Source organism: Grus americana, chromosome Z, assembly GCF_028858705.1.
Source record: "Grus americana isolate bGruAme1 chromosome Z, bGruAme1.mat, whole genome shotgun sequence".
NCBI lineage: Eukaryota > Metazoa > Chordata > Aves > Gruiformes > Gruidae > Grus > Grus americana.
In genome coordinates this window covers 26,503,072-26,524,175 of record NC_072891.1, presented here as the reverse complement: position 1 = coordinate 26,524,175, position 21,104 = coordinate 26,503,072, and the positions used below count along the sequence as shown (strand labels likewise).

The 21,104-nt window shown below is 39.0% G+C and overlaps 1 protein-coding gene across 1 annotated transcript in view; it reads right to left on the bottom strand.

Annotated features, from left to right (window-relative positions):
* Positions 1 to 21,104, bottom strand: part of ARSB (arylsulfatase B) — a 69,592-nt gene that overhangs the window by 25,328 nt on the left and 23,160 nt on the right. Inside the window, exon 5 of the mRNA XM_054811054.1 lies at positions 9,108 to 9,351. Within this exon, the coding sequence (XP_054667029.1) occupies positions 9,108 to 9,351 (244 nt within the window). The remainder of the gene's footprint in view (positions 1 to 9,107; positions 9,352 to 21,104) is intronic.

Sequence of the window (21,104 nt, the reverse complement as noted above, 5' to 3'; positions counted from 1 at the left end):
AAAACACTGGAGGCATTGGCTACCCCTCAAAAAATCCACTTTTGATTTTCCACTTTCTTGTGGGAAAAAAAAAAAAAATCCCTCGTTTTCTAGCCACTGACTACATAGGGATGGTGTGGAATGAGCCTCCAAACTAAGGCATAAATTTTCTGAGTTAAGTAAATCCCAGTACTAAAAAACTGAGTAAAAGAAATTTACTCCTTCTAAAGGACAACATGAGGAGGAAGACATAATTAGAAAGAACCTTGGCTACATCTTGACAAAAGAATATATTATTATTTGGCAGTGAACTTCAACACATCTTTTTAGAAACTTACAAATAAATTGTTTTCTTTGTGTTAAAGAGCTTTGTTGGAAGAGTCAAAAATTCAGCCAGGACCCCTAAAATACTTGACATTAAGAATAAAAAAATCAAGTAATATAAAACTTAGTGGAAACCTCAAAAATGGCTGTTATTTTAATATTTAAAATATATAATTAAACAATGCATACCTGTAACTTAAAATTTTCAATAACAACTAATTAAAATTACTATTGTTCTGTTTAATTTCTAAAACCATTTCTGGATGCTACACATTTTGGATAAGTACAAAATTAACAAGGAGGCTCAGATGAAAGATTAAATGTATTCAGATAATACAGCCTTGCATTTAATACAGAGGAAGTACAATAATTAACCTACAGTGATATTAATTCATTGTATAAAAACTGCCACAAAAATGTTTTTCCCACAGTGTAGGTGAAAGGTTAACTCCCCCCACACCCTGGTATCACAGAATCATAGAATCATTTAGGGTGCAAAAGACCTTTAAGAACATTGAGTCCGACCATTAACCTAGTACTGCCAAGTGCACCACTAAACCATGTCCCTAAGCACCATGGCTACAGGTGTTTTAAATACCTCCAGGAATGGTGACTCAACCACTTCCCTGGGCAACATGTTCCAGTGCTTCACAGCCCTTTTAGCGAAGAAATTTTTCCTAATATCCAATCTAAACCTCCCTGGCACAACTTGAGGCCATTTCCTCTTGTCCTATCACTTGTTACTTGGGAGCAGAGACCAACACCCACCTGGCTACAACCTCCTGTCAGGTAGCTGTAGACAGCAACAAGGTCTCCCCTCAGCCTCCTTTTCTCCAGGCTAAACAGCCCCAGTTCCCTCAGCTGCTCCTCATAACACTTGTGCTCTAGAGGCTTCACCAGCTCCATTGCCCTTCTCTGGACACGCTCCAGCACCTCAATGTCTGTCTTGTAGTGAGGGGCCCCACACTGAACACAGCACTCGAGGTGCAGCCTCACCAGTGCCGAGTACAGGGGCGCAATCACTTCCCTGGTCCTGCTGGCCGTGCTCTTTCTGATACAAGCCAGGGTGCTGTTGGCCTTCTGGGCCACCTGGGCACACTGCTGGCTCATACTCAGCTGGATGTCGACCAACACCCCCAGGTCCTTTTCCGCCAGGGAGCTTTCCAGCCACTCTTCCCCAAGCCTGTAGGGTTGATTGGGGTTGTTGTGACCCAAGTGCAGGACCTGGCATGCAGCCTTGCTGAACCTCGTACAGTTGGCCTTGGCCCATTGATCCAGCCTGTCCAGATCCCTCTGTAGAGCCTTCCTACCCTCCAGCAGATCAACACTCCTGCCCAACTTGGTGTTGTCTGCAAACTTATTTGATCTCCTCATCCAGATCATTGATAACGATATTAAAGAGAACTGGCCCCAGTACTGAGCCCTGGGGAACACCACTTGTGACTGGCCCCCAACTGGATTTAACTCCATTCACCACAACTCTTTGGGCCTGGCCATCCAGCCAGTTTTTTACCCAGTGAAGAGTCTGGCTGAGCAAGCCATAAGCAGCCAGTTTCTCTAGGAGAACACTGTGAGAAATGGTGCCAAAGGCTTTAGTAAAGTCCAGGTAGACAACATCCACAGCCTTGCCCTCATCCACTAAGCGGGTCACCTTGTCATAGGAGATCAGGCTGGTCAAGCTGGACCTGCTCTTCATATACCCATGCTGACTGGACCTGATCACCTGGTTGTCCTGTACATGTCACTATCTATAGTGGTCACACTCTTAATTAAGGAGTGTCTGGCCTTATTTAACCAAATTTTATCTTAAATTTAATAGACTCTTACTGTCACTAAATGCTCCATTTACAGCTGTGGTCAAGTGTGCCTTTCGCCATCTGTTCATAGGTAACAGTAGCATGAACCAGTTAGCACAAGTTAAATTAGTATGTGAATTTATAGCATGTGAATGACTGCAGTAACTGCTTGGGAAGATACTCCTATTTTGCTGTATCTACATTTTTCAGTATCCTTTTGAATGAAAACAAACACCAGAACTATGCTCAATAATTGAGTGTCTTCCACCAGGGTCAAAACCAGAAGAAAGTAACTTACTCCTCTGTGCTTCTCCTGTTTATACATCCAATATTCACGTTAGGTAGAAAGTCAGAACTGAGGATATCCATGCTTTTTGAACAGACTAGTATTACTATCATATCACTGAAGGTAATGTCCTTTATGGCTTTTAATTTGGAGGGTGGATACTGTACACTAAACATGCCTATGAACATTATTGCACAGCAGGTAGGACACAAAATATAAAGATTACACCTGTATTCACTTAAGTTTTTCATGCTGCTGTTGTAATTTTTATTGAATCCATTTTTTCTGGGATAGAATATTGGTATTAGCAACTTGGAAATGTGATTTATAAATAATAATGAGATATACTCCCTGAAGCTAATGGTATTACTGCATTAAGCTCTGTAGCACTATTAACTGGTACTGAACTGCTTGTTCAGTTTGGGTGTTATTCCAGTAATTCTGTTGCAACATGGAGGTTTATAACCAGCATACATTATTCACAAAACAATAGCCAGAGGAAAGAAAATGGCATTGTACATTGAAGAAAGCGGCTGGCTGACAGAAAAGGACATCAGGAAGACAGAAGCAATGTCTTGGGGACAACACGTAGAGAATTTGCACTTGTAGCAGAGTTCCCTTTCCCTGTGCCTAAACTCTGTCCTCCTTCCGTGCTCCATGCTGACCTCAGTCCCCTCAAAAGATGCAGCCGCAACAACAGATCCACAGGACATCTGCCAAGGATATTTTGAATCAGGAATATACTGTAGCCGGTAGAGGTAGAATAAGAAAGCAGTAAGTTTCTCTAGGGAATCCTGCCTTTGTATTTTAGTAGCTTCCAGTGCAACCATTTCTTACAATGCTCTAATTTTAGGATATTTATTTTTAGACTCCAATATTCTAATATGTTGCTCCTTTCCCTAAATATAAGGAACTTTTTCTTTTGTCTGGTTGTTATTCTACCATGTCTGACTGACTATTTAATTAAGCAGTTAAAAGGTATTGTTTTTTAAAAAAAAATCCTCTATGTAAGAAGATCTTGACGGAAACATACAGACTAAGTTCAGAGTCTCAACCTCAGGTATGAGAGTCAGCTAGTTTATGCTGAGAACGTCGTTCTGTCTTCTGCTTTGCAAAGTTTTTAAAACATACAGAAAGACCTATTACTCCTTAGTGAGCATAAGCACACATCTACATGTGATCTTTCACTTTTGTTGTTTTTGTTAAATAGGCAGATGGTGTCCTTGGGAAGGAATCCAAAGTTTTTCAGGGTAAATATGTTTACCTTGCACAAAAACATCCTCGCTGTCACTCAGCAAAAGCTGAGCTTTTATAACCTTGCCATATATTGTATTTCTCTGGGTCTTATCTGTACACGCTTTCCTAAAATAATTGTATTTCAGATATGTTAGAAATAAACATTACTCTCAGCTTTAGATTGCTCTTTCTTCAGCATTAATTTATACCACAACAATGAAAATAGTTTTCAAACAGGTGTTTAATTCCTAAAATGAATGTAACCATTTGCTATGCAGGAATTCAAGTCGATCTTGCTTCATCTAATCAATTCTGATAGTTCCAACATTAGAAAAATATATAACTGAAACTTGCCCTGCGAAATGTATGAAGAAAACTTGAAAGCCTACACTTGCTAACAAGCTTTGAAGAAAATATTAGTTATTTTGACTGCATTGTATCCTGAATCTCTTGGTGCCTATCTTACGGCTTCATGTGCTTTACCTTGGTTTTCCATTTTCCTGTTAATGCAAAATAAAATTCTTTTTCTGAGCACAGACATACTAGATATTCAGCACTGAAAACCAAAACATATCAAAGCAATGTATCAACCAGGGGAAATTTCTACATAAGGAAAATTATTTTGCCTAGTGTCTCAATTTCAATAGAGTAGCAAGCATCTGGAGAACAGATGTTTCTTAGAAACCAAGTGCCTTTTGAGATACTTGCCTGGAAACATGCAGTACAGTTTAGATTCCTTGACTAGTTGCTTTTTAGTATTGTTTTCCATTAATTGTTCTTAGTATTCTCAATTACTATTTTTGTAAAATATATTAGTGATATTATCACTGTATTTTCAGCTATAATTTCTAATATGTATATGGTTTTAGAGGTTCCAGCTATATTGTAGTGTTACTCCTGGTAAACTAAGGTATTAGAAAAGGGAAGTCTACTATGATTTATGTAGAAGGTTTATGCTTGAGATTGGAATGGTCTGACTGATATCCAAAAATGGGTTGGTACAGTGATACTATCCTAAGTTATGTTCAAAAAGAAGTTAGAGACATTAAAGGGAAAGTTAAATCTAATTCCAAAGATACTTGGAGGAAAATAATGTTTAGGAACTACTGTTTTAAAGATATGCTACAATAAAATTTTGCATGCAAAAGCTTTTTTGTGACCTTTTACTGTAGAAAACTGTGGCTGAAAGGCCAGTAATGGAGAAATTCAGGGAAGGTCTGTGCGTGGAGACAACAGCACAAACACACCGCAGGGGAAGCAGGTCTCATAACAGCCCGTGTTAACACCACCCAGATTAGGAGGTCAGCAAGACCCCAACACATCTAGGCCAGTTTCACAGGGCACGGACATCTGGAGACAAAACACTGATGGCACCTGGTGACTCACAGAGGTGGGACAGGACAGAGAAGCAGCACCAAAAGGGTACAAAAAGGCCTTGACCTGTGCATGGTCACCAACTTAAGAAGAACACAAAAGATGTTAGAGGGACTCCATTGCTGGAGTCCCTGGACCTCTGCACCATCACAACAGGTCCTGGGCCTAACATCTGCTCACAAGCATCGTGGTGCCTGGCTGCCAGATGGATGGCTTGAAAATCCCTGCCCTGGCGCCTGGCTGCTGGGCAGGCTTCACAGACGCACACCTCCTGGTGACTGAGGGTGTCAGACTGTGAGAGGGCAAGTAAAACCTGCTGTATTTCAATTTCTATTTTAAATAAAATCATAGTCCTCTTCTATTAGGTCTCTCATTGATACAGTGTTGCGACAGTATTTCCTATGCTCCAAGGTCAGCAGATCACTTTCAGAAGAGCAGACAACCTTTTGAGTTCAAAGTCCCTGTCAAAGAGCTTTTAAGTAGCATGCAAATTTTTACCTAAGAAAAGAAGTTCAAACAATGAGAACAAGAACATTGTATTTCCCCAGTTTCATGTGTTGAATGAAGGAAACTTAAAGTATAGCTAGCTAAAAAGAATGCAAAAGATGATATTTTTGTCCGCAAGAAACATGTGCTCCTGAACTTTACATTTTCGTGCCATTTGCTCCTAACCATTAACTTTCTTCTGGTTCTTCAAGTCAAAATTAAGTAGAAGAGGCATAAAACGAAGAGTGGTATACATGTATTTTCAGCACTTCTATTTACTACAAGAACTTAATATTAATCAGTGTCATGTTAACGCAATTCTTAAGTTGGATTACCAATCATCTTAAGAGCATGACAGAAAGTTCATTTTAGTTTAGGATTTCAGAAATTAGATTTAGGATTTCAAAAGTTATATCTAATTTCTTTATTATTTATTTCATGATCTATATTAAAAATTTATATATTTATATGTAGTTATTTTCAGAATTATATTACTCGTATTTATTATATAAATATCATATTAAGAACACATCCTTTGAAAACTGACCATTTATAGACAGAGATCAGACAGATACTGGAGTGGATCCAATATTTTTGTGACTTCTGAGAGTATCTATCTGCATTGCCTCATACATTCTTTTGAATATCTAAATCAAGGTTCCAAATTTACAAACTTTTCCCCTCTGATTGCACACATATGAAACAGTGAAACAGTAGGCTTAGGATTGAAGTCCACCAAAAAAAAAAAAAAACCCACAAGAAACATATGCAGCTACTTGTATTAAACTGGGCTGAAAAAATACAGATTTAACATAGAGATTGGCTATTAATTTACTTTTTTTCAAACGAGGTAGAATTCTAGCATCTTTCACTCATTATGAGCAACATATTTGAATTTTCCATCAGATGTCACCAAATGGGCACTGTGCCTTTATTGTTTGTTATCCAATATTCAAGTGACCTTTTGAACTATGATCATGAAATTTAATACACTAATTTCTCCTGAGTACATGGGAAAACCATGTGAAATTTGACATTTCAGCTGCAAGGTCAGCCAAAGAGGAGCCTAACAATTCACAAAAACCTGACTTTTTTCCCCAGCTTCAGACAGAGGCCCTCCAGTTGGCACTACTGAAAATACTGGAGGTCACCTATTGCCTACCAGTGCCAGTAAACGTTGCATTCAGTCCCTCCACGAAGAGGTAAAATTCAAGTGGCTGGAGCGTGCAGGGGATGCACAGCTGTACCTACCCTTCCCCACGTGTAATTCTCCTGCTGAAGTAACCTGATCTGAGAAGCTCAGTCCATGACAAAAAATACCTGGTTGAAACTGAACTTGAATTAGGCAGGAATTCTGCTGGTAGCTGGAAGAAAAGTCTATGGTTTAGGAGCATCCCAGGATCTTGCTGATGCAAAGTTTTCCCACAGTAACATCAGCATGTAAAACATTTTACTGTCTCTGGCTGGAGAGGAGTTTCCATTCCTTCACAGAAGTTAATGATCCCTGGCCTCAATTATACACATCCTTATCTTCTTCCACTTGGAAGAGCACCACACAGTACACCTGGGCATGAGGCCACGAGCTCTCTGCAAACTCCAGATAGTACAGAAAACGACTCCACACCACCTCAGAAACAGAGGCAGCACTAAGAAAAAATCAAGCTTAGCATTTTCGAAACTGGTTATCCTACTAAAGATACAAACAAAACAAATCTGAACTAAAGCTATGGGTGGGGGTTTTGTTTTGGGGTTTTTTTGGGTTTGGTTTTGAGTTTGGGGTTGGTTTTTTTTTTGGTTTTGGGTTCTTTTACTTCAAGGTCTATATAGGGGTAACCAGGGACGGGTAGATAGGTTCAACTCTGCCTGCTCTAACTCTCGATTTCTCATCTCAATCCCTAACCCAGACACTCCTCCTCACACTTGTTTGGGAACTAACTGCTGTAATTCACAGCGTAGGACATTAAGACACACAAAAATCAATGTTTATTGTAATGCACTATGTAGAAAATTGCAGAAAATTCAGGAATTGCTACATAAATAGCCACATTTCTCCTGCAAGCTGGGGTGGGAACCCTGAGAAGGGGACAAAAGGTTATAACACCCATAACATAATATTGTCTGACCACTATAAAAACAGCAAGACTATCAAAAGAAACAAAACACTAATTCTTAGATGAACGGTATGTAGGAAATAGAATACCTATTCCTTTTAGTCTGCTTTAGCAGTATTAAACTGTCCGTCCTATATGATTCTTATGTGAAGTAAAACTATTTTCAAAGACCAATTAAAATAAATATAATTTCTAAGAACATAAACAATAGGATTTAGCCCCATCAATTTATACATTACATGGAGCACAGAAGAGGAAGAAACAAAGAAATTTAAACCAATGTCACCATGCAATTTTTGCAAAACTATGGGTTGGTCACAGAAGTTTAAATTCTGCAGAAACTCATGTTTTAAGGACTTTGCAATCCATTTTAGCAGACTAAAAGAACATTAGAACAAAAGAAAAGCTTTGAAAGATGAAGGACTGATTGAATATAAATCTCAATTGAAGATACCACAAAGGGGTTTCTTTTGACAGTTTGATCCAGTGAAAAAATCACCTTTACCAGTTAACGCTGATTCCATTTGTTCTTTTACATTCTGTTCTACTTAGTCTGCAGAGGCCAATGCACCAGTACTAAGCACGTATTCAGACATGCCCAGAGCCCACAGTATCCAGCATGTCATACCATTTTTATTATTCTTTTCCAGAGGAAAAATGTACAGGATTTAACTCATTTTTCTTTTAATGCACAGAAGACTCTCCATTATCTGAACCAATGTGGTTTGGGATATCCCAGTTAATCCAGACAGCATGAAAGGTGCACAGAGTCAGACAGAGCCCAGTAAAAGTCATTAGCTTGGTCTGAGTGTCAACCCAGCCGGAGCTAAGCTGCCGCTTTTTCCCAGCCATCTAAGCACATCCGCACTGTGCTCCTGAGTGCTCCGGCTTGCTTAAATCAGGCACAACATCACAAACTCTCAGGAACCCGGAGAATTTTGTACTCAGCCTCACAGGCTTTTTGAGACACTGGACAGCATGATATAGACCTATTCAAATGGTTACACTTTGAGCCAGCCTGACAGGGCCTGTACTGAGCTAACAAACCATCAAAGTGGAATCCACGCTCGGCGCGTTTAATGCCTGCCTGGATTTCCCACGTATCCAATTCCAGATACATACTGCAGAAACACCCAACTGGGCTCTGTATAGAGCAAGGCTGGGTCCATAAAATGTGCTAACTTGTACTCCGTGCTGTGAAAAATCAGTTAACGTACTTCTGGATCACAGAGCATTCTTGAAAAAGTATACCATGTTCGTGCATTGTTGTGTCCACATGATAAATTCAACGTACCCAGTTAAAGCTGTATGGAGGTTTTGCATCTGTGACCGGGATTAATTTGCAACCTGGATAATTATCTCACGGACAGCAAAATTAACTGCACTTAGCACTTTCCCTTTATTTAGGGAAAGGAACACGTAATATTTTCCACTCCAGTTCCAGCTCACTTCTCTGGGGTGATTAAATATTTCTCATACCAGAATGCTGACTCGGTCATTTGACATGCAAGTTACCTGATAGCGTTCCAAACATCAAAGCCATCCAAAGGCTTAGTGCCATTGGTATGTCCTCCAGCAAGGTGCACCAGTGTCGGCAGCCAGTCAGAGATATGGATGAGTTCATGACTTTCTACACCTTTTTGTTTCAGTAAAGGACTTGCAACAAAGCCTACTCCTCTCACGCCTCCTTCCCAGAGGGTCCATTTTCTTCCTCTCAGCGGCCAGTTATTCCCACCTGCCAAAGTTTGTCCTCCATTATCTGGAAAACAAGTAATGAAAAGGAATTATTGGTAGGAAAGAAACAGAAGAATCCTCCTCACAACATTTATTCACCCATTTGAAAAAATATTTTCACAATATAGGCATGTCATGCAAGTACTTGCATAGTGGTGTTAAGTGTTCATACAACATGCCACATGTTCAGAGCATGTAACAAACATTCATTAATTCTTGCCAGAGTCTAACAAATTACTATAATGAAAAGTTATTGCTAGGCAGACATTATACCAAATTACAAGACAATTATTTAGAAAGACTTTGTTAAGAGCAACGTCTGACGTTGATTCTAAATATCATTAGACATCCAAGGCTTCCAGAATCAAAGACTTTAAAAACTACTTTGCAGACCACAAGAAGAGTTGCTATCAATGCCATCATTAGTGCTCAGAATAATTGTTCTCTAAAGCAGTATGGCATACTTAAAATGGAGAACTGTTATTCCAGTGTCAGGACAATACCTGTACTCCTAGTTTAGAACCACTTTTCCCCTAGATTTTTAGGCAGCCACATTGATTTGTAATATCACATAAAACAGACAGTTTCTCAGGAGGAAGGAGAAAGGCCTAACAAAACGAGTTTAATCTAGTTAAAATAGTTGAAGAGATTCAGAAATACACTGAATTTATTGTGTTTGGTAAGAATAACATATACGATGGTTACAGAAAAAAATTGAACCATGACTATAGTAACTCAAAAATATCTACATAAATTAGAGATAGCTCATGTAACAGTTTTGTAACTGTCTTTGGCCAAGCTTCCACACTTAGAATAAAATCCAGATTCCTGAAGTTAACAGAATTCTTTGAAGTTACTTTTAGTACTGCTGTACAGTTGTTGTTCAAACCTATTGTAATGATCTCGGAAGTCATTGATGGCAATACTTTTAAGCATAGTTTTTCTGTATTTTAATAAGGTTAAAATTATTTCAAATAATAGTTGTTGATTGACATTCAGTGTAATTTGACATGTTTATATTGTATTTTCTGATTTAAAAACAGGAATCTGAGGGAAGAAACAAGAAGTATGTGTCCAACACCTTACAGAAGAACTTCACTGTAACCACAACACAACAAAAAGGTCTCCCTTCTGTTTCATTAATTAGGGATCAATGTAAACCCCCACTGTGAACATCTTTCTACTGCACACAGAAGACTCTTTTTGTTCTACTAATGAATAAACTAGTGCATGTCTCTGTGAAGACTTTAAATGGTAGAAGCCGAAGCTAAATGAAGCACTTGGAAAAATGAGCACTATTTGAAAAGTATAGTGTTCTGTGACCCAACAAGCCTCCAGTAGGGCTACTTCTTTGTGTGGCACTCTTGGGTTAAAAATAAGTAAATAAAAAGAGCTTTATTGACTTCAATATGAAATACAGGCAACCAAATACTAGCTACCAATATTTCTCAGACAACAATGTCAAGCACTGAGATCTGAGAATTCAAGCACTCGCTGGTTTAAAAAAAAAAAAAAAATCAGTTTCAGCAATTCCTTCCAGTCTTACTGTAAACAGGAATTTCTGTCAGGGACACTCATGGGACAGAGATTTCAGTACCTGGTAACCTTTGGTGGCCTTATAATAAGAACTATCTTATCTACACTATATTAGAGCACAGTTTGGACATAGCAAGCTCACTACCCTGGACTTCAGGAGAGCAGCCTTTGGCCTCTTCAGGGACCTGCTTAGTAGAATACCATGGGACAAAGCCCTGGAGGGAAGAGGGGCCCAAGACAGCTGGTCTTGGTCAAGGTTCGAGGGTCATCTCCTCGAAGGTCAGGAGCAATGGATCCCAACAAAGAGGAAATCAGCCAAAACCACCAGGAGGCCTGCATGGATGAACAAGGAGCTCCTGGACAAACTCAAACACAACAAGGAAGCCTACAGAAGGTGGAAGCAAGGGCAGGTAGGCTGGGAGGAATACAGAGGAACTGTATCCAAGCAGCCAGGGAAAGTTTATACATACGTGACACCATTTTTCAAAGTTATAGTGAACTACTTCTGTACAGTCTGAAATATGAGCTAGTACTTCAGATCCTATGGCAGGGGCTTGAAACTAGATGATCTTTAAGGTCCCTTCCAACCCAAACCATTTGATGATTCTATGATTCTATGAAATACCAACAATTTCTTAAAGACGAGCAAGTTACATAATAATGAAAGATCATAATGGAGTCTATATTGATGAAATATTAAGCTAACCACTAAATAACAAAGGTGGTGGGGAGGGAATAAACAAGAACCCACTGATTGCATGAGGTATAGATGTGGCAGAAAGACAGACATGAACAACCACTACAGGACTGTAACTGGGGTTCTAGTCGGTCTTACCTGCAAGGGTATGTCTAGACCATAGGAGACAAAATGGGTACCTGCTCTGTGTGTGTGTGTGTGTGTGTGTATTCAGATACTTTTCCCCTAAAGATACAGCTGTGGATGTATACAATTAATGATAAAAGCTTGCATGGGTTCAGAAAGCCACTGGAGAAGCTAAAGATGAAAAAATAATTGATAGTTCCTCTGTCTCAGGAATCTCTTCAGCCACAAATTGCTGAAGATTCGAAAGTTTTCAAAAAATTTTGGTGGAATGAGTCCCAATACTCTTTCCTAGACACATGCTACCAGCATTGCTGTAGCGAGGGGATGCTTGGCTAGGTGGATCCTTTGTCTGTGGAAGTACAGCCATTCTCATGTTCTCTCAAATAAGCTATTCCTTACTGACTCCTCAGGCTATTTTAGCAAAGTATCTCAAATATGGAACAAAGTCCAAAGTCCATACAGAAACTCCAGGTAGTTTAAAACACACACTTAATATCCACTTAGGTAAGGATCATTGTTGCTTCATGTTCTACACTGGCTTCATATCCAATTCTAAATCCACTTCAAAACAGTATTTTCTGAATGATTTATCATCTGGTTTTGCAACTGTTTCTCTCCATGATTCATCCTAATACCTAATCTCAGCAGACAGTCTCCAGAGCAAAGCTTTTGGAATCAAAGTACCTACAGCTAGAGGCCCTGATTTATAACATTTCTTATTATTAAAGCTTCAGCCTTGCTACTTCAGCTGAAAACACAAGCCTCCTCCAAGCATGATACTTCAATTATCTCTTTCCTGGAGACAAACATCAAATATGATTTTCATTAAAAATAATAGTGAAATAGTCTGGAAAATGCAGTAAGCATATTTTTCCTATCTGTAAGAATCATTTTGGTAATTACATCTATATAATTTAGACTTCAGTAGTACCCACAACATACTATGTGCATTAGAAAAATCATAAAACAAACCAGCTCTTGTCCCTAAAGAAAGGATGAAAGGGAAAGAATAAGGCTATAGTTAGAAATTATGGTACTTGGCATAAGTGTTACCTAGCTAATTTATTCAGTTTTGTTTGTTTTCTTAAATGGAAGCATCATACATTTTTAAAGAGCTTTGTTGTTTGCTTCGTTTGGCTTGCTTTGATTGGTGTTTAGCTACCTTTATTTTCTCACAGTGCTTTTACCACTCCCATCATTCTGTGTTATTTGAAGAAGAGGGGTATCGAGATACTTTTTTTTCCATTCTGATGGAATTTTCTTCTACAAGCTGAAATTTGTAACAATGAAAGGGAACACTGGGGAGAGACATTCTTGCTGATACAAGATTGGGCCAAAACAGAGTTCGTAGCAGGCACTACCACCACCAATGAAAGAATGCACAGCAGACATATGCAGGGTAAATGGTGAAATGACACAATAAAAAAGAGAAATAGAAGCATCCTGGCTACTTTAGAAGGTTGTTTCGATGAAAGTTGTGCACCCTTGAAAAAACATCAGCCTTGTGGACTATGGAGAAATCTGTATAATGTAGTAATTGTATCATAAACACCAATGATATGCTGCACTGGGAAGAGGTGTCATTCCTGCTATGGAAGAGAAAGCAAACATCCTAAAGAGAAAAGGAAGTGCATTGACAGTTGTAAGCATAGAGGAAGGGGGCCTGCAACAGTCCGAGCTGAGGGAAACACGTAGTCACAGGTAGAACAGTTTCTTAAGAGCAATAAATATTTCTGAGGGTCAGGAACTGGTCAAAAGAGTCCCTAGGTACAAAAGCCAGACTTATCTCTAATATTATCATTCTCTGCCAATTTACATGACTCATGTAAGTAGCATAATTATCCTCTAATTTTGTGTTGTCCTTCAGTATCCAGGGAGTAGGAATCTGATAGGATCTGAATGTATCTTCAAAAAAGAAAAAAAATTGCCACATTGAATATTTTCATCGGAACTGACACTAACAAAATTAGTAGGTCTAAATCCCACTCAAAACCAATGCAGTGCTTCCAAACCCAAATCACCACCACATTTTATGTTAACTTCTCCATACGAATGTATCTGTGTGACATGCATCCTGATAAAATAGATTGATATAAAGCTCTCCAGATGAAATAACTTTTGTCTTCCAAATAGTCATGCACAGTACCCTAATCCCTTGAATACTTTTCAAAGTACTGGCAAAGTTGATCCTCAGTAAATACCATGCATTACTATAGCAAAAATAAAATTTTGAAGTAAGAACTTCTGTTTCGATTAAAATACCTGCAAAAAAAATCAAATCGTTTCCTACTAACTCTAGCAACTACCCAAATATGCCTTCAGGAAAAAAATCATTTCTGATAGGACTATTTCTACGCTCTTTCACTCTCATACACCTATTTACATCTAATCACTTTGTCATCCATCTTAAAGTCTATACAATGCTATTCACATTAAGGCACTTTAAAGGAGCAAGTTGAAACAACAAAAATCTGTAATACCTCCCTCCCAAAACATTTTGGATGACAATAGGACACAATTCCCACACAGAAAATCAGAAAATATAATCTGCTTTCAAAAAACAGAAGGTGACTGTGGGTGACGAGTGGCATTCCTCACAGGGTCGGTATTGGGACCAGTGCTAACATCTTTGTCGGCGACGTGGACAGTGGGATCGAGTGCACCCTCAGCAAGTTTGCCAACGACACCAAGCTGTGTGGTGTGATCGACACACTGGAGGGAAGGGATGCCATCCAGAGGGACCTTGACAGGCTGGAGAGGTGGGCCCATACGATCTGCATGAAGTTCAGCAAGGCCAAGTGCAAGGTCCTGCACGTGGGTTGGGGCAATCCCAAGCACAACTACAGGCTGGGCAAGGAATGGATTGAAAGCAGCCCCGAGGAGAAGGACTTGGGGGTGTCAGTGGGCGAGAAGCTCAACATGAGCCATCAGCATTGTGCACTTGCAGCCCAGAAAGCCAACCATATCCTGGGCTGCATCAAAAGAGGTGTGACCAGCAGGTCGAGGGAGGTGATTCCCCCAATACTCTCGTGAGACCCCACCTGGAGTACTGAATCCAGCTCTGGGGGCCCCAGTACAAGACAGACATGGACCTGTTGGAGCGAGTCCAGAGGAGGGCCACGAAGCTGATCAGAGGGCTGGAGCACCTCTCCTATGAGGACAGGCTGAGAGAGTTGGTGCTGTTCAGCCTGGAGAAGAGAAGGCTCCAGGGAGATCTAATTGTGGCTTACCAGTACCCGAAGGGGCCTACAGGAAAGCTGGAGAGGGACTGTTTATCAGGGAGTGTAGTGACAGGACAAGGAGTAATGGCCTTAAGCTGAAAGAAGATGGGTTTAGATTAGCTATTAGGAAGAAATTCTTCCCTGTGAGGGTGGTGAGGCACTGGAACAGGTTGCCCAGAGAAGCTGTGGATGCCCCCTCCCTGGAAGTGTTCAAGGCCAGGTTGGATGGGGCTTTGGGCAACCTGGTCTAGTGGAGGGTGTCCCTGCCCATGGCAGGGGGGTTGGAACTAGATGATCTTTGAGGTCCCTTCCAACCCAAACTGTTCTGCGATTCTATGGTTCTGTCAAAGCTAATGAAGAGGAAAGGTGCTTTTTAGGTTTATTTAATTTAATAAAAAGCTTTTAACATAAGCAAAGAAAAGTGAAGTAAAGCTTGTGCATCTTGAATATGCCTTTTAAAATGAAGGGCAATGTTTTCTTCTCACAAACATCTGCTTTTTTAATTAATATTCATTGTCATATACATAAGAAAGTTTAATTTGTTAAATCTGTAATTTGTAAACTGTCAAAGATGTTTTGCAGGAGTTGTTAAAGGAATCAATAAACAAAACTAAACAGTGAGGCCCTTCTGTTTCTCTCAAACACTTCTCTGAAGACTTGCCAGCTGCCAAACATTTTGACAAGGGCAGTATATATATTCAGTGATGTGGGATGTACGTAACTAGTAAACAGTTTAATGGCTAAAACCTCTTTGAAGAGCAGTTGGACAACAAAAAACAGCAATGAAACAATTCTGAGGGCAATAACTAAAGAAGCATGGATTCAAGTCTTCAGATGGACTCACTTTGTTATTGAATTACCCTGGAACTGAAGCAACAGTCTGCTTCATACTATGAAGATAACTCACATTGGCAATAGATACAACTTTGGGAAAAACTTAATTTGGGATTTATATCTCATTAGACAACAGAAAACCACAAAAGCCAAAAGTGTTGACTTAAGTAAGAATGAACCCTGACAAATGTCCTTCTCAGGATCATAAGTGTATCTTGCCTGTAAGCACCCCTTGCTAAGACAAGTCCACAGTGGTTACTGAACTCGGGGACAATATTAATAGCATTAATAGATTTGTTAAATCTTCATGCGTTGGAGCTCACTCCTCTGACAAATTTAGTTTATATTGATCAATGGGCTCAAAAGTTATAGCTGGGACAAGAAATTAAATGGAAACAAGTCCTGTAATACTGTATATGGCCAGTTTTCTAAGAAACTAAGCTTAATCTCCCCAAGATTTTCCACAAAAATCATTATCGCCTAAGTAGTGGAATGAACAATTTATTTTAAAAGCTATAAAGAGATTTCTGTGTTTTGGGGTTTTTTTTGGATGGTGGGAACAACACTATAAGAAGAGTTTCCAAGGAATGCTTAAGTACGGTATGACCAACACAATAACTTTCTTCACCATGTGGACAAGTGGCCCGAGTGACTTCTTTTCTGTGACTTCTGCTACCTGCACACACTGTCTTAGCAGCTTCTGCTCATGATGTTGCCTCACACTAATGCTTTAGAATAGTAGTACTATTTTCTCTGCAAATAGGCCAGAAACTGGTCTTCACTTTAAAGATTTTCCTCACTGCTTTTTTGCTAGCTCTTACGTAGGACTAGAGTGGGTAAATTAAAAACTGTAAATAATACAGAAAATAATTTTTCTTTTTTTTTGTATATTATTCAAAAGCAACAGCGTGCCTTGTTGTACAGCTACTTATTTTCTTCTAACACACTGGGTCTTATTTGAATTATAATATAGCAAAGTAACTTTTAACCTTTTTTTTTTTTAACAGAGCATCTTTTTTTTGTCTCTTATGTGATCACTCAGGTTGCTGCATTCTTCATATAACCACAATTACGCTACATCCTGCGGTCCCATTGATGTGCCTGGCAAGTTGTTCTAGACAAGCTCCTCTGAGAGGGCTTCCTCGAATTTCTCCACAGATTCATCCAGGACTGTATTTGCTGCTGTTATTAAGCAGCTTTAACTCCATTATTTCTTTTTAGTCTTTGTATTTTCTTAGTCGAAATAAGGAGATACTCATAAGTTAGACTACATTTAGTGTGCAAATTGTTTTAGACAGTGAGAGTACCTCATTAAAATATGCATGGTTTACATAAACTGTAAACGTCTATTTATTCTAAACTTTCCATTCTCTTAAGATGATAAACCTAGAGAGTTTGAATTTGTGATACAACCTTGGTTACAATGACAGAACTGTAATCCCTTGTGTCCCAGTAATCCTAATTATCACAGTAAGTTTAACAATTGTGTTTGGCATTTGTAGAACAAAGACTGATCCAAGATTACGGAAAATATTTACAACAATAACTCTGGAAAATACATTAGTAATTAATTATTTCCTGTTAAAAAAATAACAGTCTGAAAAGAAAATACCCCCCCCTCTTTCAGCACAACAATCCAATAGGATAAGTATTTCCGGACTCCTTTGCATTGTAGTCTCACAGCACAAGAAATTCTGCATAGACAAATTTTAGCAGTAAGTAACAAAAGACCAAAACTGCTTGATATCACCAAAAAAATCAACATGCAAAATATTTTATGGTAATGAGGTTAATAAATTTAAGTACATAACTTCTCTTGGATACCTAAGTTCATTTTCAAAAATAGCCATCCAAAGATTAACAGATCTGTATGGATATAACTCGTGTATCCACAGAGCAAGAAACAACCAACCAACATTTAAAGGAAGTATTCAATTAGGAACCAGTCAAAACAAAACAAAACAAAAAGTGAAAAAAATCAAGTGCTTTGTGCCAAGAAAATATTTGACTATGCAACCACTTTTTTTATCCTATTCAGAACACAGCACAAAGAAAGCATTTGAAGTAATAAGCCTGCAAGGGCAAAGTCAGAAGAAAACTTAACTTTAAGCATCAAGGATCATACAAATACAATTAGATATCAGAACTCCATTCACCGATCATTTATCATGTACTGGTGCTTAATAACTTTAACCAAACATTAGAGTCTCTAAAGATCTAGCCTAACATTTCTGGCTCCTGGCTACAAACACATAGGCCTCCTTTTTTCCTGAAAACAGTTATGAAATATTTGCTAAATACTCTTACTGTGTCTACAGTACTTTTCAAATCCACCATTAGCATGCCTCAGCTTTTTTTTTTTTTTCTGTTTTCCACCTGTGCTTAAGCTTATACTTTTTTGAATTGATGAATTTGTCTGAAGCTGCAAGAGAAAACTCCCATAGCCTGTAATGTCTCCTTATGGGCCCCTGCAGTAAGCTGATCTAGCACACATCTGCCTGATACGTAAACCATGCCAAGCTTTGTTTGAAAGGCTTGTCTAAAGCCACATGATATTTTTAAAGTGAGTACAGACCAGGAAAAAACCCAACTCTGCTTGATTTTATAACGCAGATTTGGGTATTTGAATACATTACCAAATTAAAACACCTTCAAAATAATAAGAAAAAGAAATTTTTTGATGCTCCTGCTACTCCTGAAACTAAAGTCTGCGGACATACTAAAGCCATCAACTGCATGTAATCTAGCACGAAGTATGTGCATAAAATGTTTGAAAGGGAAATACAGTCAAGAATAGTTCCTGGTAATTGTTCCAATTTCTAGCTTCTGATTAATAGATTAATTGCTTTGTGAAGACAAAAGTGGAAGCAAGGTGGTTTCTCTTTGCTAAAAGGAACAACGGAGTCCCTTCTATATGCTCCATCTTTCCACATAAAATAAATGTGTTGTAAATGTAACTTGGAAGAATGTTTAGTTTCCAAGTGCATCCCCTCCCTCTCCATACCAAACAGAAGAGATATGTCCATATGGCAGACAGACAGACAATAAAAGGAGGACTGGATAGCACTGACAAATGACCACATGTATGCTGGGAAGCACTGAATTTCAAGCATTAAATTTTCTAAGTGCAGAGACTGTCCAATAGCTGGCAACATCTAGGTGTTTTTATTCAGTAAAAGCATTCGGAAGTTTATTTTGAATACATTTGGGTTTCTTCCTCTGCTTCTGGAAGCAGCGTGACTCTCTTAGAACAAGCCTAGTGCTGTTATCCCAACAACATTATGGATCTAATTAGCAGGCATATTTATAGAAGCTTTTGGAGGAAAAAAAGCAGGAAGTCAGGCCACTGTTACTTACAGGCTTACAGGCACCCTGTATAAGCAGCCATCAGCCAAAACTAATGCATCCATATTTCCAGATGTATGGAAAATACCTGACCTCAGACATACTGGTTTTGTACTTTAGCCTGCAGCTGTAAGGTAAAAAAAAAAAAAAGGATCCAATTCCAACACATGAGGACAGAAGCCAGCAGAAAACTAGTTTTACATCGATTGCTGATCAGAGCTAAGTACAAGAAAAGATGTCCCTGACTTCAGATGCAGCAGAAGCGATAAGGTGTGCATGGCCTGCAGAGAAGCTTGCCAGCCTTAGGGGATAATTTTTTCATTTTTCTCCAGTTTTGTCTTTTGAGAGGGAGGGAAGAAATGACTACTTTGACCTCACACCAAAAAAACCCAACATTTGCAGGGATATGCAGCTGCCAAAACTTAGAATTACATGTAAACTGCAGAGACAAATGAGGCATTAAAGCCTCAGGGTTGTACCCAGAACCCACATTTTCCTTCCTAATATCCCGTACCTCCTCTTCCTTCATGTTTACTTGAGGGGCGATTGCTCTGATCGCCTTCTATCACTTCTCTGGCACACATTAAACAGGGCAATCTGGAGCTAATTTAAGTGGTTTAACGCACCAGGGTACAGCTGGGAAAAATTTCAGAAGAAAGGCTGGGGAGGAAGAAGAGGGCTGTGCGCAGTCCAGCCGAGCCTGCACACAGGATGGTGGTGCAGATGGGCAACTTCCAACAACACCGCCTGCAGCCAGGGAAAACTGCCCTGCGTCAAAACTCTCCAACCAGCTGAGGAACAGCAGAAACCTCAATGCAGGGAATTAAGAAGTCTGCTCCTAACAGCAGGAGTGGCAGGGCCACCACTCAGTGTCAAGAGGGTTTCAGCTCATCCTTGCTCATCCAGCAGTAGCCCAACTCCTCCTGTGTGTCTACAACTTTCATATTTCATTCACTCTGAGCCACATATCTTTATTTTGTTCTTCTTAATATTAAGTGTAGGCACATGCATTGGCTTTACACAGTGCAAACTATGACTTGATTCCAGCAACTGGACAGATTTACATCTGGTTTTCACATCACTTTTGTCTGAGAGGAGTGACTCGAGTTTTTAATCACTTGGGGCCCTAGCTATACCCAGAATATATTGGTTCAATTCACTAGCAGAAAGAAACACATGTCGGCTGGCATAAAGACATAAAAATGAAACAAAACTCTTTAGCTGTCACTTACCACACCAGATATTTAAAAAAAGGGCAGCACTCACCTTAGTAAGAAGTAGCTGTCCCTAAGCTAACTCTCACACCAAGCACATAAACCATAAAACCTGAAATTCCATCCGACAAGTCTTTAAACCAAATACATCAATAAAAGAGTAAAGAAAATAATATTCTTTATAACACTAGTCATAAACTTCTGGGGGCGTGGGGGTAAAGGTTAATTATTTTGTGATCTGTTGCAACTATTCTGTCTCCTGTAGGCTGTTTCGTTCTCCTAGGGATGACAATGAAATGAAACACATAAGTTTATTCAGCATGGACAAGGTGGAAAATGCATCAGTCTCGTATAGGTACATTCAGCAACCTCTAAGGCTCTCCCAAAAGCTACCTCAGCTTTTGCTAAATGCAATCCATTTTACAGGGGAGGAAAGGGATTATTTGATAAGGTAACATGGTGACATAGAAACACAGTTAATGAAGAGATGGATTTCTACATGAATTTTCCTTTAATGATCTAAGCAACATTTTTAACCAGTTTTCATAAATCTGTTTTTCAGCAATGAATTATGTTTTCACAATGGGGAAATGGCAGAGAATATACTTGCTGAATGAATATTTCAGAGTTAATTATTTACTTGTTATTTACTTCTTTAACATCCTTCCTGGGTGATAGGTAATAATGGTTGAATAACACATTGCTAAATCTAAGAAAAAGGATGTTAAGCTGGCTAAAACTGAACCTATTTTCTCCAAATAAACAGAAAAATCCCTAGTGTTCACAATGTGCCTAACATTCCTCT